We start from the raw sequence: 26,366 nt of genomic DNA, 5'->3' as shown, positions 1-26,366 counted from the left end.
GAAGATTAATAATTCTAGCTTTGTGGTAAATGGTTTGGTGTCCCAAAGCTAATTAAAGCCTATAAAACCCTCGTTACACATTTTTATGTAATAACTAAAACTTTACCCTGTAGCAGGAAAGAACAGCTCAACACAGAGAAGGAAGGTGATGGTCCTTGTCAGTCAGTACCCCTTGTGCTCCTCACCTCCCTCTCCTGAGTCAAACCATTCTGTCCTCTTCTAAGATAGAAGCTTGGCCTTTAAGAACTTTGTGATTTTTTTTGTTTGTTTTGTTTTACTTTGAGCCATTCACTAAGCCCTTACATGACATTCATGTATTCGGCAGGGATTAAATCTTTCCAAGTTTAACAATACTATTTATTCTTTGGCAAAATTTTAAACCATTTTATTTTTTCCTCCCATTTGTAAGTCACTGACACTTCTTCAGCTCATCATAAAGTTAACAAGAAATTTGTTATAATGTTCCTTTGTGCATCCAGTGAAATGTCACCTGGGACTAATTCCAGAAATAGGGTTTTTGTGTAGATTAGACATTTTCATTACTCTGCATTATATGCAACAACAAAAAAATCATTCCATCCATTCATATGTAGACTCAGTGGCTTTTATTCTTCCTTAATTCTTTTCTTCTGATTCTTGCTGTCTCTCAGAATTGACTGTATTTTGCATTATGGTAAAGTGTGACAACTTGTCTAATTTGCTGTTATATCCTCTCACAAATGTATAGGTTGCAGCTTCATGTAAATATTAATGTTCTTGTATGGGTGTGTATTGAATAATGGACTTAAAATTATTTTGATGACACAGATAGCCTGCAATTAGTTTGCATGCTGGGATGAGCATACATGAAACAACTGATTAATCTTTGTTAAGATTGTTAAAGAAGGAGGAATGAATGTGTGTGTCCACTCCCAGTATATTGCACTTGAATGTAAGTAGACATGGTATGGCTGTTTATTAACAGAAAGAGCGACTCTTTTTACATTTTTTTGTAACTTCCACCTGTTCACACATGTAAGTTGCATAGACTTTACGAAAGTGTTTAAGAGACTGAAACAAGACAAATCAAGATTTATGCAAAGTGGCTAGCAAAGAACACAAGCACATATCCCAGTAGGATTAAAATTTAGATTTCTAGTTAAAGCCATTACTCTGAGTAAACTTTTTAAACTTATCCATGTGTGTCTAGTGTCTAATATCCTAAAACTACGAGTAATCTACCCTCCATTTCCTCCTCACCCCTACCTGAAGAAGCTGACTGAACTTGGAAGAGGTGTGTGTTAAATATCTTCACTCTCCTTCCCCACTCCCCTATCCTTCACTTTATCTTGCAAAGTGACAGGTGTGTTGTGGATCATCCCACATCTACACCGTAAGTCTGAAAAATTACAGCCTGGAACTCCCCATGTCTAATCCCCACTTCCCCTTCACAATCAATGATGACAATGATGTCACTAATATGGGCTTTAACCTGACTATAGGTGACCATGGCATAATTGTTTTTATTGGTAGTAGAAATATACAATAAATGGTTTAATATGTAATATTTGGTTGAATGAAGTAGTACAACCACCTCATGAAATTGCACATTAAGTCTTTCATTAGTTTTCTACAAACTGTATGTCAGATGTTAAGTCTTTGTGGGAATTTTTATTTCTGACTGTTCGCAGAAGTACATTGAAGGAGTTTGAACTTGTATGTCTGTCCACAAATTTTGCATTTTGCATTACAGGATTGTCCCTTCATTTAATAAAAATCCATTTTGATTTTTGCGTTGCAGGAAGACTTTTCACTGATGCATTTTCAATCATTATTTTAATGTTAACAACTGTGTAAGTTGTTTTAGATTACACTTTATTTCTTTTGAAAGATATTGTGAATAGGAAAGCAGGCTTTCATTGTTGATGATGCAAAACTAATTGTCATTAGGTGTCCTAGAGACCATTGACTAACCTGAGAGAAGTGCCTAGAAAAGGCTTTTGCGCACATTTGTGTCAGAATTTTTATATATATTGTCAATACTGACTGTCAGGGCTTAAGAGAGAAACAGCTACTGCTGTTAACAGAAATGTGACCTTATTTAATACTCATATACTTCATAGCATCCAGTGGAGTAGGGCTCATATCTTTTTCTCACATGTAAGTGTTTGGTAGGCTCACTTGAAATAGATCACTCGTTAGTTTTCTAAGACATAATCAAAGCTAGTTCCTCAAGTAAATTCATGATTTTGCTTAGTAATGTTTTTTAACAGCTGCAACTATATTAATTAAATACTAACTGTGGGAATGTTAACAACCATCAAGGCATAAGGACAAACCAAGACAAACATTTACTGGTTAATAGGGCATAACTTTTTCATAATTTTTTTTTTTAACTTCTGATCAAATGCTGCAGCCAAATACAAACCTTTGAGATCATCTTTTTGTGATATGATGTACAAATAGGTCTTGATCTCTTTTGAATTCTTTAGTGAGAAGTGTATTATTCAAAGACTTGTGTCTCACAGAAGTATAACATATTTGCTCAGATTTTGACAAATACTGTGTCAAAGTGAACTAAACACACACATGGGTTAGCTTTTAAAGCTGCTTTGCCCTGTATCAGAGGGTCCTTAGAAAAAACTAGCCATTGGTGACTGACCAGTTAAGCGGCACAACAAAAGGACAGACATTATGTTGGCTGCATCTTCATTCTCCTGGTGCAGTAGTGGGGTATATCTCTACGATGTTTGTGGTCACGTCTTCTTGAATGTAAAAGTGTGACATGCAGCATTTACAAAATCGTTTTCACTTTACCAAGCCATATCATCAAGATTTGAGTTTGACATTTTGTACAGTAAACAAATTTTGACCGTGGATTGTCTGCATCATTTCTCGTGATTGTCTGGCATTTTGAACTTTTCAAAACTCGTCTAATCACATGGTGATAAACTTCAGAATAAATGTACAGTTTGTTTTATTTATTTTTGACATCATAAGAATTGTGTAGCATTGCATGCCCAGGAACACAGTCTTTTTTAAAAAATGCACTGTCCATTCTGACGCAAAATATGAATGACAGTTGAAAGCATTCAATAAATATTTATGCAGATCTGTTGGGTGTTATGATTTAGATTTTTTCATTATGACAGCTAGGGTTTGACCTTGATCTATAATTAACTTTTTTTTAAGTTTTGCAATTGCATTCATGCTTTGCAGTTACAAGTAAATCATCTCATCTTAGTCAGAAGACATGAAAGAGGTTATTTTAACTCTTTTTCATCTCTTTTAAGTGCCATTCAAAAACTACACTATTTGCACTCAGTGCAACCTGGCACACAGTTTAGAATTCAATAAAATCAAAATTTTTAAAACTGATGATGAAAAAAGTTTTTTATGTTTTTCCACAACAGTTATTTTAAAACATTAACAATGTGTAGATCATTTATGATCATCACTTCAACTCTGTATGTGCATAAGTGCAAGTGTTGACATGCCTTCTATGATAATTTGATTTATTCCTATTCAGTGAGAACTTAGTGGTTTTCACTTTTCCTACAGATTTCATGTGTCTTCCTTTAGAGCAACATATTAAACTACAAAATTAACACAAAAAACAAAAATATTAGAGTGGACTTAACTCATTTGAGTTCTTGAAAAGAGAAGTCCACATTTTTACTATAATTACTTGCTATTCAAGGATATCTGCAGTTTGAGTATAACAAGGTAAAAGCAAGGGTCCGCTGTGTGCAACAGAGCAGCAGAATCCAGCTGTCATGTGATCACTATTTTGGTTTTGATTTGGTCATGTCACAGCTTTTATTAGAGGGAGTCTGCTGGTCTCTCTTTCACTCCCTTCCTCCACTAATCTACCCCCACTCATCTTCCCCCCCACCCTCTGTGGATAGGATATCTGGGAGAGAAGGGGGCTCTGTACATAACACATTGTACAGGCATGTCATTCTCCTTGCTTTACAGAGGATTTGAAGTTAATGCATTTCTTTTTAATATTTTAAAAGAAATGTCTACCTGTCTATGCTTGCATAGTTCTCCATCATCACACTGCACCAGTCGCCATCTTTTGGTCTGCCGGTCTACGACGCCATCCACGACCCAACAGCTCTGATTTTGATACGCTGTAGTTGAAGCCTGTGTCCACAGTCTTTCCTCGAGATGTTGGGAGGTAGTCTGACACTTCTACAGCACCAGCTGAGACGTTGTAACTAATAAAAGCATGAAACTTCACCTGGTTATGTTCGTTCTTCATTGTTCCTGTTCTTCTTAAATCTGATAGTAGTAGTAGTATTATTTTCATGTTGTAATTGGCTTCTAGATGTTGTTGCATTGATTGGTCTGTTCGTTCACACACAGAGACCATGGTTAAGTGTTGCATGAAGTCTCTTAACAACCTTTTGCAACTGTTTCCAACACTAAAGTTTTGTGCATTAAAGGGAAAAAAGTCCTCATCCCTCAAAACCCAACTGTGGTTCCCACTATCCTTCTTTCTCTTGTCCTTCTAACCAAGACCCATCCCATCTACTCACCCATGCACATAGAGAGGACTGTACAGTCATATTAAGAATGTAATAACGGTGTTGTCAGCATTGTTGTATGTATATATCTTCAGTTAAGATTTTTTAAAATTGCTTTTATTAACCAATATTGTTTATTGCTTCCATTGTCAGTTTTCGGAACACAGATTATAATTAGATTGTCACATGATACAGAATGTCAGTACTGATGATTTCATGTTAAAAAGCATACCATATTGTATGATGGTATACAAATACTATTGTGTCACATTGAGGGTGTTTTATATTTTCACAATGTTTTTCCCCATTTTACCTTATCTGCACTTTCATTTTTGTTCCACACACTGAGAACATTGGCAGTGTATCATTTGACTGGATGATTTTAAACTATATCATGCAGACAGGCAGCCCACACCCAGAAATCAGAAGCCACTATTCATATTAAACAAACATATTTCTAGTTTAGATGTCGTGTAACTCATGAGTATGTTAGTTTCTATCCTCTTACAGAAGAAAATTTGAACATTATTTCCATCAGACAGTAACAGATATTTCAGGGTAATGTGTTTCAAGAGTTGTTTCATCCTAGTGCAGATGAGTTATTTTTAAGATTGTGTTCTAGTTGAAAGACCAGTCAGAAATGTTTGGCAACATTATGACAAGGTTAAAAATGTTACTAATGCAACTGTGATAATGTATTTCAGCAACAAGATTTAGTCTTCCAAACATTGGTGAGGTTTTTATTCGAGCTAATGTAACAGAATGTAACAGAATTTCATCCCAAACAGATTGAAAGATTGCCTTCATATTATGTCCCATATATCATCTCTCTTGCTGTATAGTATATATTTTTTTATGTATCTCCCGTTCCTTCCCCAAATTTTCTTTCATTGTCTTTCATAGACTAACGATTTATTGAATGAAAAATCATGGTCATTCAATAATTAACACACTCTATAAGCTTGTTCATGTAGAAACATTCCAATCAGTGTATTAGCCCTTAATGCTTCACAGTTCAGTTGAACATAAATAGTTACAAAATTAAAATTTATGTATGAATGAGCTAGAAATTGCTGAACTTTAAAGAACTGGGTGACACCCTCTTGCTCTTCACCGCGTTTATGTTTTTATTTGTTGTTTTAGTTAAAATTCTTTCATGTTCTGATATCGTGAGATAGTAAATGATAAAATATCACCTGTATTTTAGCAGTTCTTTGGAAAATAATATTCAGGAGGTAAAAAAAGCTTGAAAAGGGGAAAATGTTAAATATTGCAGCAGCATTTGCTCTAAATGTTCATATCAAACACACACATTGTCCTAATTTGGAGAGGTATGTATGGGCCTGAAGTTTGAAAGTGTGCTTTGCACCAAATAACCTTGATGCAGCCCGACAAGGCCCTCATGTAGGTAAGTTCTGTCTCAGAACTGTAATCTACCTTTCTCACTCTTTAAACGTACGCATGATTATGCATATTTCACTTGAATTACAACTGCATTCTCTTCTGTTCCCACTTTCTCCATATTATACTAATACTAAAGGAGAACTTGAGAAATAGGTCACTTAACCTCAGGAGGAGTAAGAGTGCAAAGCTGTTTTTAGGTTCATTTTAATTCTCGTAGAGAAAAGGTAAAGATTCAGAAAAATGTCTATACAATAAATCTGTATAGTCCACTTCTTCTCACAACTGAGATAAGAATGACTACACATGTTTTTAGAGTAAGAGACATAAATTTAAAAAAAATTTTAAGCTCAAGAATATGTAATCAGTATCTTAATATATTGAGTCCATTGGTATTGCATATCTGTTGATGAATTGAGCATGCATATGCCTGTGTGCATTTGCATATGCTTTGAGGCACATGTCTTGTGACTCCTAATGAAAGATGCTGTAGTATAAATCTTTGAAAATAATTTTAGATATCTTGAGAACATAAACTTTATTTTTTTCTGAACATTTTAGGGCATATCCTTTTGAGTGGCATAGCTGTAAAGAACAGACTGCACTCTTATTTTCCCTCATGTAGCTCTCTACTTGCCTACATATCTTATGTGTTGAGGTGGGGGTAGGAAGGGTGGAAACGTAATGGAACTGATTAAAACTGCATGGTTATCTCTTTTACTGAGACATTTCTGTACATTAAAGAGCATGTTATTACGTTTGCTTGGTATGCATTACTATTGTCAACATGCACACCTTTATTCGTTATTGCTATTGTAACTCTATTGTCAGACTATGAAAGTGCTATAGATATTATCCAATCAGCATTGTTAGGTTTTTTCTTAATTTGCATGATAATTTTCTCCTTTTGTGCTATAGATATTAATGGATGTTTATTACTTTGGTATCATTCTGTGTGTTCTTGGGATTTTTGTTTTTGTTGTCTTTCACATATACAGGTGCATTTACATATATGCTTCTGAATACTCAAAGAAGACTTTTACTCAAGAAATGTTCTCATGGAATGCATAGCATTGTTTGAATAAGATGCCATAGCTTGTTGCGGTATCTTTCAATTCGTGTTTCTTACTACCTGGGCGACACAAATAATTGTTAGTGAGTAAATTTCCAGCATTTTGGACACTGCAAAAAGAGATGTTGAAAACACTGTAAATCTGAGTAAAATAATAATTGCATAACACTTCTGCTTGGTAGCACCACCTTCATAAAAATAACCCGTTCACTACCCCCTACCCCCCAAAAAAATTGTTCACTTCCCACGTGTGGGGGCCAACACTCTCTCCCTCTCCTCATCTCTCTTTCTCTTTCTTTGCTTTCTGGCCTTGCTGGTTTTAAATTTGTGGTTGCACTCATTCTAGAGAATGTTGCATGTGCTCTGCATGTAACAGCAAGTCTGGGAATGTTTGGATTAGGTTTTGTTAGGGTATGTTATTTTGACTTGCATATCGGCAGTCATATCTTAGATAATCTTGTTTGCTTTCATTATTCGAGTCTTCATTTGATTTGTCATTTATTAGCATGATTATTTAATTTTGTATGTATTTTTGTTGCTTTCTCTATTTCTCATTATCTGTGTGTGTAAGAGAGAAAGAGATCTGGTAATTATTATGCAGTGCTTGAAGGAGCCATCATTACCATTTGAAAAACTTTCGGAATAATATTGACAACAATAAAATGCCAGTCAAATGTTTCATCATTTTAAAGAAGGTGCTTTACTGAAGAAGATTCCACTTCACTGGTGGTTTGCATTCAGTTTTTGAAACTGTTCACTTATTATCACTGACCAAACATTATTATCCTGATTTTCAGCAAGTGAAATCACCCCCTTGGACACAGGCCCCAATGTCACAGACAGGCTAGCACGGACTGCCCGCAGACTCTCCATGAAGTCACGAAAATCTTCAGGTCCCAAGCTGTCTCTGCCTCCTGCCTCACCGCCCAGCAGCCCCAGCGACAAGCAGAAAAAGCGACAAACTGCCATATCATGACGAAAATATAACAAAAATGAAAAGAAAAATGAGAAGCACTAAATACACTTCTTTCAAAGATAGTATTACTCATGGTTACAAATTTGTTAGGCATCATACAGAGTATTTCACTCTCAGGATTCTTAACATATCAAGCGGAGGGTTGATGAGCAGATGGAGGATAAATTTATTAGTGGCATGCTATAGCTTTTGCACTTGTAATGCGGAATTCATGGGAGACTGTTTACAGCTGTTTTCTAGCAGGTATTTTTACTAGCTTTATTTGTGCTTCTCATACAGTAGCATAGGTGTTGACTGTCAATTGTGCATTTGCATTCATTTATGGGTATGTCTATGCACATGTATGCACGCACAGTTGTACAAACATGCTTATGCCTACTAAAGCTTTATTACCACTTTAGAATGAATTGTTTGAAAGGACAATTTTTCATCTCAGCAAGTTAGACCTCTGGGATGATTTCTTCTAAACAAGTTTTTATTGTTCTTTGGCCATGTGATATTGTCCAGCAGTAACTGAAAAAACATGTCACCTACTTGTGTGGTACACTTGTATTGTGGAATCATCTTGCTTTCAAAAATCATTACAGTGATACTTTGGGGATAGGGCTATCATCATGGTTGCACTTACTTCATTGGAAACACAAAAATCCCTTGTCACAGCAGAGCTAAAAGATATTTCATGCAAATCTTGAAACAGTTGTGCTAATAATGCAGGTGAGAGGATAAACCTTTCTACAATCTTTCATCTCAAGAAGTCTCATCGGAGAGAGCAGACAATAAGGCACAGCGACAATTTCTTAAACCCCATTTTGTTGACACATTGTGAGTTTCTGGATCATCTTAGATAAACAGAAGGTTGAAGTAGAATGACATTTTTGTTGTTGTCATCTTTCTACAGAGATCAGTGTTACACAAACTGTACACTTGGGGATTTAAAAAAAAAAGCCAACCTGATAATGAAGGGCTATTGTTCTCCTGATTATGCTGCCTTCTTTGACAGAAACTCTGAATCTCCCACTGTAATAAATGTCCTAAAACAGTTGTATTTTTGCAATTTTTAGAATGCATTTCAACCTTTACTCTTTGTCACTGCTGTCAACACAACTAAAACAAATGCTATATATCATCCATAATGGTGTGTACATTTTACTCATTCTTCTACAACAATATTGAGCCACAAAATATCAAATATACCTAGACTTTTTCTAAAGTAAAAAGAATTCTAGTTTTAATCTGTAAGTTAAATAATTTACATTAGTATCAGTAATGTATCATGTTGTGCAATATATTTTTTCCAGAAAATGATTTTATATTGAGAAAAAAATATATTACATTGACAAGAGATTAACTGTTTTCTGCCTGTCTTTCTGTACCATGCATGCACTGCAGGTCCAATTCTCCACTTTTTTTTTCATGTCTGCAATCAACATATTTGTACCAGGGATAGAAAATGAATATATGACATACATTTTTGAATGGTTGTTGGTTGAAAACATGACTAATCATCTGGATTTCAGGTCAAGAACAAGCCCTGTAAAATTTTAAACAAAAACAGACATGAACATATATCTGAAAATAGTCTGATAGTAGTCCACAAATGGCAAACTATTGTATTATACTTTACTGAATGAGATTGGCTTTTGGCTGGATGGCTTTGTGATAAACGGACAATCGTGAGGTGACGGCGTTTTGTTTTCCTTTTTTTTTTCAGAGGGAAAGATGTATGGCTTATTTTGTTAGGGGCATATTATTTATTTCTACCTTCACTCTGTTTTGATATGAAATAATTTTTTGCAAGGTTGGTTTATTGTGATATGCAGTGTTCTTTGCTATTGTAATGGCATCTGGGCTTTTGAATTAATGCTTACAACGTGTGCTAGCATCCTTCAGCAGATGTGTGATGTGAAATACAAAGTAAACTTAGTCATGTTACACAAGTGTCCAGCTCAGTAGATTTCACCAAAATTGTGCAATAGCTAAAGGTTGCACTGCTAAACTTGGAAGGTATTAATAGTTCATATTTTTTAAGCTGTGCTTACATATATTTCTGATAAACACAGTTTTAAACAAGCAATATGATTACTAGAAGATTGCTGAAAATTTTCAAGCTTAACTTCAACTTTTCTTTTAAATATTATGCACACACACTCTTTCTCATGATGCTGCAAATTTGAATAATAATAGAATGGTAGTGTCCGTTACATTACTGAATCATTATAGTACTTCTCAGCTTGCTTGTTGACAGTATTTGAAAAAAACATTTTTCCTTCCTGTTTTCCTGCCCCCTTCCTCTTTTGCCCACCTCTTCCTTTTTCTTCACTCTTATTTCTGTTGTTGATTTAATGTACACATCACATACATATCTTGGATTAATATATTCTCACCACTAGTTTTCAGTCATTAGTTTCCAAAGCACCTAGATTTTGACATAGTAGAAACAATTTTCCATTAAGAGAGCAACAATACAATTTGTTTGTTTGCTTGAGTTTTTTAAAATATTTATGTGCATCATTATTTTACAGAAATATTTTAGTAAGTGTGGTATATTAATCCATTATCACTTAGCATCTAACTGCTGTCAGCATTACTTGGCTTTAGTCTTATGAAAAGTAATTGCAATGATAATGTGAACTAAAGCTTTCATGTGCAATCCTCATCCAGCTCAGGCAAACTTTGTTGATATTATTACAGATTAGAACCAAGAATTGTGTGTATGTGTGTGTGCTCATCTGACTGAAAAATAGTATTGAACTTGTATTATCTGTAAATGAACATTTGTATAGTTTGAAATGAGGATAGGTGTACATTGTCAATGTGAAAAGAAGCCAAAACAAGAGAGTAGAAGCTGTGGGTAGGTAAGGCTAGGTTTTTGTAAAGCATGTGTTGTTCAGACTCGAGAAACATTATACTGACACTTCAGAGATGTAAAGTATGTCTAGCTTAGACTTAATCACTGACAGAGCATAATGTCAAGATGAACTTTAACATATTTTGTATGAGGCATAAGACCATCAAATCAGGATGGAAAGATGATGAAACTGTTACAGTCTTTTAATGATGTAGTCACAGTAACTCTCAGCTCTAGCTCTGGTGTCAGCTGATCCATGCTGCTCTTGTTCTGCAGAAGGTAGAGGCTAGGCTGTTGTGGTCAGTCAGTTTTTATCTCAATTTAATAGATGATTGATAGTGCTCCATTTGGAAGGATCGTCTGTCATCCACTCATTGCCACTGTAGCTCCAGTGGCTACCGCTGGCAAAATGAACTTCATGATTTTGATCCAATTTATCATTTCTTGAGAATGATTTTCCCACCAACATTGTTTGTTGACTATGCTTTTTTTTTCATTTTTTCACCAGCAGGATAAAATGGGCATTAAAACAAACACTTTAAAATGTACTGAATTAAACCTTAGCATGTGCACTGACTCAAACAAGCATGCAAAATGTATTTCACTCAAATCAGCTTAGCAATATGTGATGTGAAAGTATACACACAAAAAGATTCAGAAACTATATGACACAAATCCGAAAAAAGGTATTGATGATGTTCCTAGTAAGTTGCAAATGGTAACAGTGTATAAAACCATGGAGCATATAAAATTTTTGCTCCTTTCACCAGATGGATTATTCAGATTAAACAGAAGTATAATCAAAGATTATTGAGCTGATATAGAGAGATTTGTGTATTTGTAATCATGACATATGTGCAGATAGAAAAGATAGCAGTGAAATGTTTGCTTGGTGTTATATGTATACATGCTTTGCTTTTGTTTGTTTTGTGCATTGATGACAAGTGGTACATTTCAAGAAATGTTCTCAACTGACCCATGACTGTAAAATTTGACATCTGCTCAGCGTTATCATAACTCAAAGTGACCAAGCTGTGTAACATCAACTGGTTTACCTGTAGTTTAATGGCAAAGAAGAAGAAGAGGTTCTGTAGCCTGATGGTTCTAATGTTTACTTTCTGGTGTGATGAGCTTGTGTAAATCAAATCACGTTTCTGTGATACTCTTGTCTTCCTCCTGTCTTTTTACATATCTTTCTTCAGATTAAATAGTGAAATCAAAATCTGTCAGTTTTGAGTTACTTTCATTGAAGTTCATCTGCTCCAGCAGACTCTCAGTTCACTTGGGGCATGTGCATCGGCATGCTGTGGTTAACAAAAGTGTGCTGATCATGTCAGAAAAAAACAACTAACTGCTACTCACTGTGCCATGGCCTTCACCTGCATGCTCAGCATAAAATCATTATCATTTTTTTTTTTTTTTTCAGTCTTGCTGCTTTGTGAAGATATGCAAATTTACAAGTGATGGTAACCAGTATTAATACTGTAGTCTGAAATGTTTGGAGCTGTGGATTTTGTTTCACAGTTGAGTGCCTGGTGCTTCCATTCTTATATTCTAGTTGTTTCAGCCTGCTCACCATCTTGGACATCTGAGACCACAAGTTTCCTTGCATGTTTGAGATGTCTGTGTATCCTTTCTTTTTTGGCATCATCTATACACTGGTAGATTTTATCAGTGTACCTATGGGTGTTGTGGGGGAACTCTGTATATTTTACTCTCATGACAAATTGTTGTGCTGAACACAAAAAGAATTATCTTTTGTTTGTGTGTGAGAGAGAGAAAGAAGTTGAAAATGTGAATATAGTTTTTTATTACTGATGTAAATACATGTAAACTTTGAAAATCATGTAGGATGCCAAATGTATGATCATTATATCTGGATATACAACTGAATATGCTGCTGTTACGTATTGTGTGGCATGGGATAAGGAATCCATTGTGTTGAAAGATTTATTTATTTGTTTTAATTTAATTAACCTATTTTTGATTGGCAGATTTTACGCTCATGTGACAGCATGTTAAAATAACCTACTTTCTGTGTAGCTGAAATGGTATGAAAGAGAGGAAGATGACTGATAATTTGGAGCAGCATCTGACACAAATTGTTTACCAGGCCCTAGTGGCAACTTTTACTCCTAGATTTTAACTCCCATTTTTCTTGTATGCAATTTAAGGGCAAGTCGCATATGTGTGATTTTTTATAAGTAACCTGCACACCAGTACCTTGTTATTCAATGACAACTGACTGAACTGTCAGGTAGAATCTCGGGCTTGTTTAAAATTTGTGGTCTTTTCTGAGCATACACTGCTCATAAACAACCATAAATGATGTTTACCAAAAAAAGGAAAAGAATGTGAGCAATAAAGTAGAAGGAATATTGCAAGCTAGGTAACTACAACTGTATCATGTTAGGTAACAGCAGCCATATCACATAGTTTTAAAAAAAAACTGATATATGTAAATGAACTATTACAAAGGGGACAAGGTAAGCCATGTACCTGTTGCTAACTTGGGGGGGGGAAAAATTGGGGAAGTAGATTGTCTAGTAGTTTGCAAGTGTCTGAACCAGACAACACATACTAGTTGGTCTGATACACCTGACCTTGTATACCAGTTTACCCAGTTGTACTGCCTTTTAAATTTTCCTTTGTAATATGAAAAATGATGTGATGTGCTTGGTATTCTTTGATTGGGCAAGACTTTCTCTCAGTCTCTCTCCCCTACACATACACTCTCTCTCTCTCACTGTTATGGAGAACAGAGAAACTTAACATGCATGTACAGGTGACTATTCATGACATCCAAGGAAAGATCACGGTTCACCCATGCTCCAAAAGTTCCCAACCAAACCAAAAATGTTTCAGATTCAGGACAAACATTCCAGTGAAAGGTTTTTTTTTTACCCCACATTCTATGAACAGCCTACTACTACTATCCCCTAACATCTGCCGATCTAGTTTTTCCGTTTCCTATAATTATGAACACACAGGCTTGTAAAAAATACATTTATTACTTTCCTCACTTTGTTTTGGCCCATTTTGAACAGTGCAATACAATGGGCCAGCTTCAGCAATTTGAGGACTTTAGCAAAGATTAAAACATGAAGCAATCAGATATGCTGGAGGTAAGCCAGGCCCCATGTGAGAGTTGATGTGTGCTGTGTGGTTGGCAGCATTGTGACACCACGACATTTGCAGCGCCTGGTTAAAAATGTATCAGTTGTTTACCTTTTTTGCTTGACATTCATGAACAGTGGTTCCATCTGGGTACTTGTTATACTACTAACAAGACATGATGCTAAGCATATATACTGACAACTGAATAACAAGATGCTGGTGTACCGCGTACTTGACTGTAGCTCTTATAGCACTCTCATGATCCTGAACTAATGTGTTTATTTATTGTTGATTTAAATGGAAATAATGCTACTCTTTAATCAGTGTCTGTATAAACTATATTCATATTTTTGTGGAAGTCTGTTGTTTCTTGGCCTCTTATGTGAACAAGTGAGAGTGTCAGCACATGCATGGTGACCCAAGGGAAATATTCCCTAACTTGGTACATGTCACCTGAAAACATCATCTCCATTTGTTAACTTTTGGACCTTGTTAGAAACATTTACAGTAAAAATAGTATCAATCAGAAGTTCCTTCACACAGTTTTATTTTTTTTTTTCATTCAAGTTTTAAAAGTAGTCACTGATTACCACTGGAAAAGGCACTAAACTGTCAATTCAGAGGACTAAAACTTACAAAATCCACTCCATTCAAATAGTGATAAAATCCTTATTGGCACTATTATAACCATCAAGGAAAGCAGATTATTCTTCTTCCCTGGTCTTTTCCTCATTCCTTTTCTAATCATTTATTTAATAAATTTGTTAAAAACCACTATCAGTTTTTAACTTGTTTTTACTGATAATTCTGAAAGCCACTTTGATAGGATACAATGCAACATCTGCTTTTTCTCACGATTAACAGATAGCTCTAATGATTGGCCGATATTTTTTTTTCAATGCTCAAAGGCTTTTACCTAAAGTAATCCGCATTACATGGTCTTTTTTTTCTGTGAAGGAAACAAAGGTTGTAAAAGCTGGGAACATGTGGAAAAATCTGTGTTTGATTTTGATTTTATGCATGCACGTTTCAGGTGAGAGCAAAGTTTGTAATTGTAAATAATAAAAGCGTGATTTTTATAGCAGATACTTACTCTCGTAAGGAACATGCTTGAGACAAGAACAACATGTGAAGGATGGAAGGATAAACAACAGCATTGGTGACTGATAAAAGATGACTAATAAAGGACAAATATAAAAAATGCAAAGATGAATCTGGTAACATGAACTAAGGGTATGATTCTGCAGAGGAAGACTAGTAGCAAAGGTTGAAGATGGACTAGCATTGTTTGGAATGTTGTTAGGAGTAATGCTCAAGGAAGAGGTGTGTCTTCTGTACTCGTTTAAAGTATTCAATGTGGGGGATGTGGAAGGAAAGATAGTTCCACTGTTTTACTGCATATAACTGAAAATCCTGTGACCATATGTGACAAGCCAGTGCAGAAATACTACACACATGCAAAATAGAATACTGACTGTTTTATTTTGTTCAGAGGAATTCAAGAGGCCTCTGAGAGACTCATTTCTTCCTCCACCGCTTCTTCCATTTACTCTTCAGTAGTTTTAACACTGGTTTATATGTTGCTATTAATGATTCACATCATGCGCGAAGAATTGTGTGAAAAAACATTGTGTGGACTTTTTGGGGCTACTTCTGATTTCATCACACCCACAGCTGGCAATGATTATATTGATGTGTAACCTCAGCTATACTCATTTGATGATAGGGATAACAGTGTAATTATTCCTAATCTTTCTTAGAATCTGTTAAACGCTTTGCCTTTCTGCTGTCACCTTGGTTTTCCTTCATGGCCAGTTGGCGAAAACGGAACTAATCTTAGAAGACTAGCTGGAGGGGGTGACTGTAAGGACCTGTAACACCATGATGTCCCTAATGACGAGGGCTTAATTGTTAACACATTACCATGACAATGACACCTTGATATCCCTGACTGTCGGTCTGTAACGAGGAATGATCAGCAGAACCTGCAGTACAGTCACATAATTATTCCATGGCCATATTTAAGACAAGCATCAGGCCCAGCCTGGCTGCATCTAGTGTTCCCCGTCTTCATGAAAACTTTGTTTTGCAGTGGAGGGAGCGGAGCTAGATGTGACCCCGACCTCCTTTTTACCGGGAGTGACCAGAAGTGTTCAGTTGGTATGTCGTCCGTCCGAGACCACCGACATTGCCCAGCTGCTCCTCCTGCAGATCCTCAAGGTGCAGGCGAGTAACCGGGAGCCGCTGGTCACCTACGTCGTGGGCAACCCCGTCAAAATGGAGGACATATCCGTGGGACTCGGTATAACAGCAAAGGAAGTGTACCAGGCCACTGATCTGAAGTCGTCGTTGCTGAGGTTGGTGTATTTACAAGCTACTACTGGTCCTATCTATGTTGCAGGGTTCATGTAGCAACAGCTTATCCTACAAGTGGCACTAATGGCTCTGTTACTTATAATATGCAAATCTATGTAATTCGAATACAATAAATACTTATTTTGGGGTCTGTTGATTGAAGAAGGTAGTGCTTGACTTATCGAGAACTGGCTGTAGAAGTGTAAAGGTACATGCACCGTGTTGGTAACACTCTATTCACCAGCTCTCATGTGGTGATGTGGCAGAGTCACTATCAGCGAACCGGAGGACTTCGCGGCTGGCGTGTATGTGTGCGTTGTGGAGTCCATCGACAGCAAAGGCAGCCTCCACCGTTTCATGGACAGCGTAGAACTGGTGTCCTTAGGTAAAAACATAGCCGTCTCTGGTAAAAACTATTAACATAAAGTCTCCTTGTGCAGGGCTATTTATCTCTGGACGGGGCACCTGATTACAGGGTAGTGGAATGTTTTTTGTTGCTCTGGCTTTTTCCTCTCTCACCATCCCCACCAACATCCTCCAGAATATTAACGCTGGACTAAAGGGACTTTGCTGTGCGTTGTGTGTCAGATCGAGAAGGCGCGGTGCCCATCTTCTACAAAACAGTGCTTCGGGAACTGAAGAGTGACCTCGACATCCTCGCCAGGGACTTGACGTCGGTCAAGGACACACACTCAGACGTGGATGCCCAGAGGGACAGAGCCCAGACCTGTAAATACAGACAAGGCTATATCATAGCTCAATTATTAATAATTGCTGTGCAATATGATCACTACAATTTTTCCCTCTACCAAACAGTACAAGTCACATGAGATATAATTATGTGCACAAGTTAAGGCAGTCACAGTCATGATGATGTTAGGTTGGATAAGTCAACATATGTCATCACCTATGGTATGGTAACGATGGCTATTTTATGTCATAATCCGTATTTGTTGCTGACAGGGTCGCCTAGAGCCAGCCCGGGCCCCGGGACAGACGACCTCTCCGGGCCCCTTGTACTTGTAATCGTAAATTATTTTCCTCGAAATTGTATTCTACAGACCTGAAACTCAACTTCTGCATGTGTAATGCTTGGGTGTTCTGTCCTTAGACCTTTCTTTAAAAGAAAAAGAAAAGGAAAAGAAGAAAAAAAAATCCACTGACCAAGGCCGGGCCCCCTTGACAGCCGCGGGCCCGGGTACACCAGACCCCCTTGTCCCCCCCTCTCGTCAGGCCTGGTTGCTGAGTCTATAATCTAAAAATGATATTTGTCGTTTCTGGTCAGCCTGCTGTTCCTTCCTCCATAACCTGCCTATAATATCGATTGAATTGCAGGGTTGTCATCAACTGACAGCTCCTCCAAGACAATGTCAGATACATCCAGTGCAATCGACAACATTTTCCAATCAGCTCGCAACCGAGGGGAGGAACTTGGCAGGGAGTTGTCTCGGCTTCGTGACATAACTCCTGGTACACATTATTGTTCTTGTCTTTTTAATATTTCTCATATGTTGGAGGGGATTATGTGACACATGTGTTCACTTTTGTGCACAGTAGCGTACAGCAGAAGGAAATGGACATTCAAGGATGCGCTGAAAATCAGAAAATCAGACCCCAATGTGCACTGAACCAAGAAAGCCCTAACTGCTTCACTGAATAACTATATAGTGATGTTAAATGATGAAAAAAAAGGGGGGGAAGGTTTTTATTTTTATAGCATAACCTCGACATTAGCACCCCTCCACCTTTGAGTTAATGCGCACATGTGTATGTGAGTAAGATTTGGGCATTAATGACAATTAGGTTGTGTTGAAGCATTTTGCTCTCGGCTGATCCAGGACTGTAGATTATGACACCAGCTCAACCAGTTAGCAGAAAACACAGTGACTAAGCTGTGTAACATCAACTGATTTATCTGCTGCTGTCATGGGGAAGCAATAAAAGATTATGTATAGTCTAAGGGTCCTAACCGTAGTCTGACAGTCCTTACGGTTTCTCTGTGGTGTGGTGTGCAGGTTAATCAAATCAAGTTTTGTGTGATAGTCTTGAGACACTGCCCTTCCTTTCATTATCATTCTGCTTACTGAATACTGAAATCGAAAGAGGTGTGTGTGTGTGTTCCTTAAAGCATATGGTGGTCGGGAAGGTGCAATGCAGGGAATGCAGTTGTTCTGTGTCTGGTGGGGTGTGGGGGGGAAGCCATCAGCAGTTAACCCCCGCTAGTTAACCATCCCCGCCCCAAATCCTTGTGTAAGAAGTAAATGAACATTCGCACTCTACCCCCAACCCCTTGGAGCAAGAGTACAGATCAATGGTACCGCACAGTATGGTCAGCATCGAAGGGGTTAATCAGACGTCTGCTCGCTGTGTTTTCAGAGACCAAAGTTAGCTTCTACGCCTACCAGGCGCCGCAGACGGTGAACGTAGCCAGCAACGCTAACGTCGTCTTCAACACACTGGCGCAGCACACCGACAACTCCTACAACATCACCAACGGCATCTTCACAACGCCAGTCAGGGGCACTTACTTCTTGCGAACCGGCGTGCTGGTGGGGGCGGGGGTGGCTTGCTACGTCAGCATCGTGGTTGGAGATCACATCGTGGCGTCGCTCTACGCCTACGACGACTACAACTTCAAGCACTCCACCGCAAGCGCCGTCGTCAGCCTCGAGGCCGGCCAGCAGGTCAGGGTCGTGCACAAGTCAAGCGTCGCTGTTGCCCTTCAGGGGTTTTCCACTACCGCTACCCTGGCCACCCATTTTATGGGAGCGCTGCTGTGGTAGATGAACAGTCATATAATGCTTTGAGGTTGGCCCAGTGTTTCAGAACATCGTGTGTCATGGTCTTTCTTTTTTTTTTTTTTTTTCAAGAACCACTAAAGAGTTCTGAAAGAGCAAATTGTGGTAATAATTAAAGAGCATTTATTTATTAGCTCTATGAGTGTGCGTGGTGTGTTTACGCGTGAGTTTGTATATAAGCATGCTGATGTGTGTGTGTGTGTGAATGAGAGAGAAAGAAAAAGAGAATAGAAAGAAAGAGGAGAAATAGGGAAGGTTGAAAGCCTCCCATGTGTGAACATTTTTTTTTCCCGGTGGGGTTTTTGGAAATGTGCTTTTCATTGGATCGCAGAAAAGACCAACCATACTATACAAAAGGAGCGTTTATATAACTCCCTGATCCCGCCACATGACACACAGAGAACAAGGTTCTCGACTGTTATGTTAGTGTGGCCGCTATTTTACACATGGTGCGTACTGGGGCTGCCAACGATCGAGCGACCCGGATGCAAATTTATTTTTCCTAACACAATGTTATACATGTAATAGGAACCTTAGTCGAGCCTTGTGATTGGCCTCCTCTCGCTCACGTGACTTAATCTCCAACCCACATGGCTTTGTACACACATGCACGCACGTGGCCTACTTTCCGGTTGTCGTCTGCTCGATTTGAAGACTCGATCACATACGACAGTTTGTGGCACGACTAAGCAGTTCTTAATAAATATTAAAAACAACATCATTTAAAAATTAACCATTACATTATACATTATAGGTGGTACAACACACTGCGGAAAAAGGCTTTAGCAAAAAATCTCGACACCATCATTTTAATTATCATGCATGTAGATTCAGATGACACACACAACTATAAGCCCTGCGAAGCAAGCGTACCAATCAAGGAATATCCTGACTTACTGGTATGTATGTAGTCTCAGCTCATTCATTTGGGAAGCAGATATTATCATGTACATCTGATGGCCGAATAAAATAGAGCAAGACGTACAATTATACTGTTTTGTGTGAAGAAAATGGTATATAGCAAAAATATTTTATAAACGTCATTCTCTAGGATTAACAATTTTTATCTCAAGAAATGTACACATCTGACGTGGAGATGGTGCCGAAATTCAGTGTACTTATTTAGCCTTCAGTTCACATGCTGTACAAAATTGTGAACTTTTCCTGTTTCTAGTTGAGTCAAACTTGCAATTTAAGTGCTCATTTATATTATCAGTTTAACTTTTATTGGCAATATTATAACCATCCAGAAAAGTACATTATTCTTTTTTCCTGGTCTTTTCCTCATTCCTTTTCTAATCATTTATTTAATAAATTTGTTAAAATCCACTATCAGTTTTAAACTTGTTTTTACTGATAATTCTGAAAGCCACTTTGATAGGATACAATGCAACATCTGCTTTTTCTCACGATCAACAGATAGCTGTAATGATTGGCCTATATTTATTTATTTTTTTTTTAAGCTTTAAGGGTTTTACCAGAAGTAATCTGCATTAAATGGTCTTATTTTCTGTGAACAAAACGAAGGTTGTAAAGGCTGGGAACATGTGGAAAAATCTGTGTTTAATTTTATGCATGCACATTTCAGGTGAGAGCAAAGTTTGTAATTGTAAATAATAAAAGCATGATTTTTGTAGAGGATACTTACTCTCGTAAGGAACATGCTTGAGACAAGAACAAATTATATGAAGGACATGGAGGATAAACAACAGTACTGGTAACTGATCAAAGATGACTAAGGATGAAGACGGACTAGCATTGAGTGGAAAGTTGTTAGGAGTAATGCTCAAGGAAGAGGTGTGTCTTCTGTACTCGTTTAAAGGATTCAATGGTGGGTATGTGGGGGATGTGGAAGGAAAAATAGTTTCACTGTTTTACTGCAGAGAACTGAAAATCCTGTGACCATATGTTGTTCTGGTGACAGGTAATGAGATGAGAGCAGTTTTCTGGCTGGGATTTAGGGGAAGAGAAATAGGGCAGAAGCCTGCAAAGAAATAAAAACACAGCACAGACATTTGTAGTGAGTATGAGAACGGATGAGAAGACAGAGCAGAAATACTACACACATGCAAAATAGAATGCTGACTATTTTATTTTGTTCAGAGGAATTCAAGAGGCCTCTGAGAGACTCATCTCTTCCTCCACTGCTTCCTCTATTTACACTTCAGTAGTTTTAACACTGGTATATTATATGTTGTATTAATTATTCACATCATGCGCGAAGAATTGTGTGAAAAAACATTGCCATGACAATGACACCTTGATATCCATGACTGTCGGTCTGTAACAACGAATGATCAGCAGTACTTGCAGTACAGTCACATAATTATTCCATGGCCATATTTAAGACAAGCATCATGCCCAGCCTGGCTGCATCTAGTGTTCCCCGTCTTCATGAAAACCCTGTTTTGCAGTGGAGGGAGCGGAGCTAGATGTGACCCCTACCTCCTTTTTACCAGGAGTGACCAGAAGTGTTCAGTTGGTGTGTCGTCCGTCCGAGACCACCGACATTGCCCAGCTGCTCCTCCTGCAGATCCTCAAGGTGCAGGCGAGTAACCGGGAGCCGCTGGTCACCTACGTCGTGGGCAACCCCGTCAAAATGGAGGACGTGTCCGTGGGACTCGGTATAACAGCAAAGGAAGTGTACCAGGCCACTGATCTGAAGTCGTCGTTGCTGAGGTTGGTGTATTTACAAGCCACTACTGGTCCTGTCTATGTTGCAGGGTTCATGTAGAAGCAGCTTATCCTACAAGTGGCACTAAAGGCTTTGTTGTTGATAATATGCAAATCTATGTAATTCGAGCACAATAAATACTTATTTTGGGGTCTGTTGACTGAAGAAGGTAGTGCTTGACTATCGAGAACTGGCTGTAGAGGTGTAAAGGTACATACACTGTGTTGGTAACACTCTATTCACCAGCTCTCATGTGGTGATGTGGCAGAGTCACCATCAGTGAACCGGAGGACTTCGCAGCTGGCGTGTATGTGTGCGTTGTGGAGTCCATCGACAGCAAAGGCAGCCTCCACCGTTTCATGGACAGCGTAGAACTGGTGTCCTTAGGTAAAAACTATTAACATAAAGTCTCCTTGTGCAGGGCTATTTATCTCTGTACGGGGCACCTGATTACAGGGTAGTGGAATATTTTTTGTTGCTCTGGCTTTTTCCTCTCTAACAATCCCCACCAACATCCTCCAGAATATTAACGCTGGACTAAAGGGACGTTGCTGTGCGTTGTGTGTCAGATCGAGAAGGCGCGGTGCCCATCTTCTACAAAACAGTGCTTCGGGAACTGAAGAGTGACCTCGACATCCTCGCCAGGGACTTGACGTCGGTCAAGGACACACACTTGGAAGTGGATGCCCAGAGGGACATTGCCCAGACCTGTAAATACAGACAAGGCTATATAATAATCCAATTATTAATAAAGGATACTGTGCAATATGATCACTGCAATTTTTCCCTGTACCAAACAGTACAAGTCACATGAGATATAATTATGTGCACAAGTAAAGGCAGTCACAGTCATGGGTATGTTAGGTTGCATAAGTCAACATATGTCATCACCTGTATGGTAACGATGGCTATTTTATGTCATTATCTGTATTTGTTGCTGAGTCTATAATCTAAAAATGTTATTTGTCGTTTCTGGTCAGCTTTTGTTCCTTCCTCCATAACCTGCCTATAAAATCGATTGAATTGCAGGGTTGTCATCAACTGACAGCTCCTCCAAGACAATGTCAGATACATCCAGTGCAATCGACAACATTTTCCAATCAGCTCGCAACCGAGGGGAGGAACTTGGCAGGGAGCTGTCTCGGCTTCGTGATATAACTCCTGGTACACATTATTGTGCTTGTTTTTTTAATATTTCTCACATGGTGGAGGGGAATATGTGACACGTCTGTTCACTTTTGTGCACAGTAGCGTACAGCTGAAGGAAATGGGCATTCAAGGGTGCGCTGAAAATCAGAAAATCAGACCCCAATGTGCACTGAACCAAGAAAGCCCTAACTGCGTCACTGAATAACTGTGATATTAAATAACATAAAAGTGAAGGTTTTCACTGGTAAATAGCATAACCCCGACATTAGCACCCTCCTCCTTTGAGTTAATGCATGTGTGTGTGTGTGTGATTTGGGCATAAATGACAAGTAGGTTGAGTTGAACCATTTTGCTCTCGGCTGATCCATGACTGTAGATTATGACACCAGCTCAACCAGTTAGCAGAAAACACAGTGACTAAGCTGTGTAACATCAACTGGTTTATCTGCAGCAGTCATGGGGAAGCAATAAAAGATAATGTAAAGTCTAAGGGTCCTAACCGTAGTCTGACAGTCCTAACGTTTTCTCTGTGGTGTGATGTGCAGGTTAATCAAATGAAGTTTTGTGTGATAGTCTTGAGACACTGCCCTTCCTTTCATTATCATTCTGCTTACTGAATGCTGATATCGAAAGAGGTGTGTGTGTGTTCCTTAAAGCATGTGGTGGACGTGGAGGTGCAATGCAGAGAATGGGGTTGTTCTGTGTCCGGTGGGTACGTATGGGACGGCATTGAAGTGAGATATGCGGTTTTATGTTTTAAGGGAGATATGTCACTTTTCTGCCACAGTTCACACACACACACACAAGCGTTCACTCTATCTCAGTGGTTCTTAACTTTTTTTGAGGTACCGAACCCACAAGTTTCATATGCACGTTCACCGAACCCTTCTTTAGTGTCATCACTTATTGCGGGTGTGTCTTGACCTCCGTGGCGGAGGCTCCGCCGAACCCCTGAGACCGACTCACCGAACCCCTAGGGTTCGATCGAACCCAGGTTAAGAACCACTGCTCTAGCTGTTTAGCTCATGACTCAATGTAACGTCTGCTCAGCGTGTTTTCAGAGACCAAAGTCAGCTTCTACGCCTACCAGGCTCTGACGGTGAACGTGGCCAGCAACGCTAACGTCGTCTTCAACACCCTGGGGCAGCACACCGACAACTCCTACAACATCACCAACGGCATCTTCACGGCGCCAGTCAGGGGCACTTACTTCTTGCGGACCGGCGTGCTGGTGGGAACGGGGGTGACCTGCTACGTCAGCATCGTGGCTGGAGATCACGTCGTGGCGTCGCTGTACACCTACGACGACTACAATTACAAGCACTCCACCGCAAGCGCCGTCGTCAGCCTCGAGGCTGGCCAGCAGGTCAGGGTCGTGCACAAGTCAAGCGTCACTGTTGCCCTTCAGGGGTTATCCACTACCGCAACCCTGGCCACCCATTTTATGGGAGCGCTGCTGTGGTAGATAAACAGTCATAATGCTTTGAGGTTGGCCCAGTGTTTCAGAACATCGTGTGTCATGGTCTTTCTTTTTTTTTCTTTTTTTTCAAGAACGACTATTTGAAAGAGCAAATTATGGTAATAAAGAGCACTTATTTATTAATTAGCTATTTGAGTGTGCGTGGTGTGTTTACGCGTGAGTTTGTATGTATATAAAAATGCGGATGCGTGTATGTGTGTGTGAGAATGAGAGAAAGAAAAAAAAGAGTAGAAAGAACGAGGGAAAGTTGAAAGCCTCCCTTGTGTCACCAATTTTTTCCAGTGCACTTTTTGAAAATGCGCTTTTCACTGGATCGCATAAAAACCCATCCATGCTCTACCAAAGGAGCGTTTATGCTACTCTCTGTTCCCGCCACATGACACACAGAGAACAAGGTTTTTGACTGTTATGTTACTGTGGCCGCTATTTTAGAGTCTGCTGGGCACAAAGGGTGCATACGGGGGCTGCCAGACGATCGAGCGACCCGGATATCGATCAGTCACAACTTTGAACACCCACCGACTTCAGAAACGTCAGAGGCTTAACCTAACCGTTAAAAGACTTAACCTTGCTCTCGATTTCAAGGACTTGTAACTTTGCAAAATGCCCTTGTCAGGTTAAACTGAGTTACCAAACTATCTCAGCTCACGATGATGAACACGACATCCTTGTGTGTGCGGCTGTTTGGGGCGGTTTATGGCGCAGATGCTAAAATGCTTTCAGTCAGGTTTCCCCATGAAGTGCATATATTAAACATTCGCTGTACCTGTAATGCAGAAAAACCTGCTTACATAGCATGACGGGGCAGTTCAGCACAATAAAAGGACTGGCAGAGTGCGAGCGAAAAAAAAAAAATGGCTTTAACTTGATGAAGCTGCACGGCCCAAACATTTTAGAGATCTTCATGGTAAATTCACCGCCCTCACCTTGGTTCATCGTGATGTACACACCCTCGCTGGAAACATCAGACAGGTGCTAATTCCGAGGTATATTAGGGCGAAAAAAGAAGAAAAAACAATCACGGGTGACACATGACATCCTTCTATGACCGAAGGATCGAAGGATGACCTCGAAGAAAGAAATCAGGAAGAGATCAAGAGGTGGGTATGCAATCTTAAGGGAGGGAAGTCATGCACCTGGCGTTGACAACGACCTAGCTGATGCTCATGCAGGGCGGGATAGAACCAACAATGGCCTTATTGCTCTGTGACAAAGAATCATGGAACGCAAAAATATGGCCCAAAGTGTGGACGCCGTCACGGTCCTTCCAAAGAAATGAAACAATAAACAACACCAAAACGACAGAACTACGAGCTTAATCAGCCACCCTGGCAAACTGGTATTAAAAGTAATGCATAATTGTCTCAACACTATACCGCGGAGAAGCTGCATGCAGAAGACCAGTCTGGCTCCAGACCAGGCAGGAACACGTACCAGTAACCCGCACAGCCATCACAACTCCATTTCCATCGGTTGGAGGTCCAAAAATAATAATAATAAAGTGAGAATTGGAAGACCGCAATATTTAAGCCAAAGGCAAACTCAATGCCCCGAACAAGATCACGAAATAGTCACAAAGATGTAGAACGCAGAACAATGTGAAGACTCGCTGAGGTTAGGCAGTAAAAGGGCGATCATTGATTTTTATTGAGATTTAATGGTAACGACTCCAGAGAATAAGGGTTAGTGACACTAGCAGAGGGGGCAATTAATGCAACATATGCAGGACTGCGTACTGTACCCTTACGAACGTAATCGTTCAGATGTTAATAAGATATAGCAATACACTTTTACACAGTTCCCTCAATTTCTCTTTATCATGATTTTTTAAGCGTCTTAAGCTTGCGTACAAGACTTGGATATGGTCTATATAAACTTAATTATTATTTTGTGGTGGCAGGCAAGCACGTGTGTATATATATACACGTGTACTAATCCCATCTGGACATTTCAAGGGGCGGTCAAAGTAATGAGAATTGCTTTAC

General features: G+C 39.0%; 3 protein-coding genes across 12 annotated transcripts in view; all 3 read left to right on the top strand.

Moving 5' to 3' along the window:
- Positions 1–14,274, top strand: part of LOC112569841 (ral GTPase-activating protein subunit alpha-1-like) — a 58,293-nt gene extending 44,019 nt beyond the window's left edge. For 6 of the 9 annotated variants that reach the window (XM_025247861.1, XM_025247865.1, XM_025247858.1 and 3 more), the window contains 2 exons: positions 5,216–5,242; positions 7,782–14,274. In XM_025247861.1, coding sequence (XP_025103646.1) covers positions 5,216–5,242; positions 7,782–7,960 — 206 coding nt within the window. In that variant the 3' untranslated portion in view covers positions 7,961–14,274. The other 3 variants (XM_025247863.1, XM_025247860.1, XM_025247862.1) reach the window with 3 other exon arrangements.
- Positions 14,275–14,811: 537 nt separating this feature from the next.
- LOC112571073 lies at positions 14,812–19,164 on the top strand. The gene is made up of 6 exons (XM_025249879.1): positions 14,812–14,958; positions 16,018–16,282; positions 16,547–16,665; positions 16,869–17,009; positions 17,616–17,750; positions 18,657–19,164. The coding sequence occupies exons 1-6, from the start codon at positions 14,910–14,912 to the stop codon at positions 19,061–19,063; spliced, it is 1,116 nt and encodes a 371-aa protein (XP_025105664.1). The 5' UTR covers positions 14,812–14,909; the 3' UTR covers positions 19,064–19,164.
- A 1,444-nt stretch (positions 19,165–20,608) lies between these two features.
- LOC112571074 lies at positions 20,609–24,452 on the top strand. 2 transcript variants are annotated; one of them, XM_025249881.1, is made up of 6 exons: positions 20,609–20,666; positions 21,493–21,757; positions 22,021–22,139; positions 22,322–22,462; positions 22,782–22,916; positions 23,963–24,452. In XM_025249881.1, exons 1-6 carry the CDS (start codon positions 20,624–20,626, stop codon positions 24,364–24,366), a joined length of 1,107 nt encoding a protein of 368 aa, XP_025105666.1. In that variant the 5' UTR covers positions 20,609–20,623; the 3' UTR covers positions 24,367–24,452. The 2 variants fall into 2 exon arrangements, with proteins under 2 accessions (XP_025105666.1, XP_025105665.1); XM_025249880.1 differs by lacking the exon at positions 20,609–20,666 and adding an exon at positions 20,795–20,909.
- The last annotated feature ends 1,914 nt before the right edge of the window (positions 24,453–26,366 follow it).

Source organism: Pomacea canaliculata, linkage group LG8 (assembly GCF_003073045.1).
Source record: "Pomacea canaliculata isolate SZHN2017 linkage group LG8, ASM307304v1, whole genome shotgun sequence".
Taxonomy (NCBI): Eukaryota; Metazoa; Mollusca; class Gastropoda; order Architaenioglossa; family Ampullariidae; genus Pomacea; species Pomacea canaliculata.
This window is presented reverse-complemented; position numbering and strand designations above follow the sequence as displayed.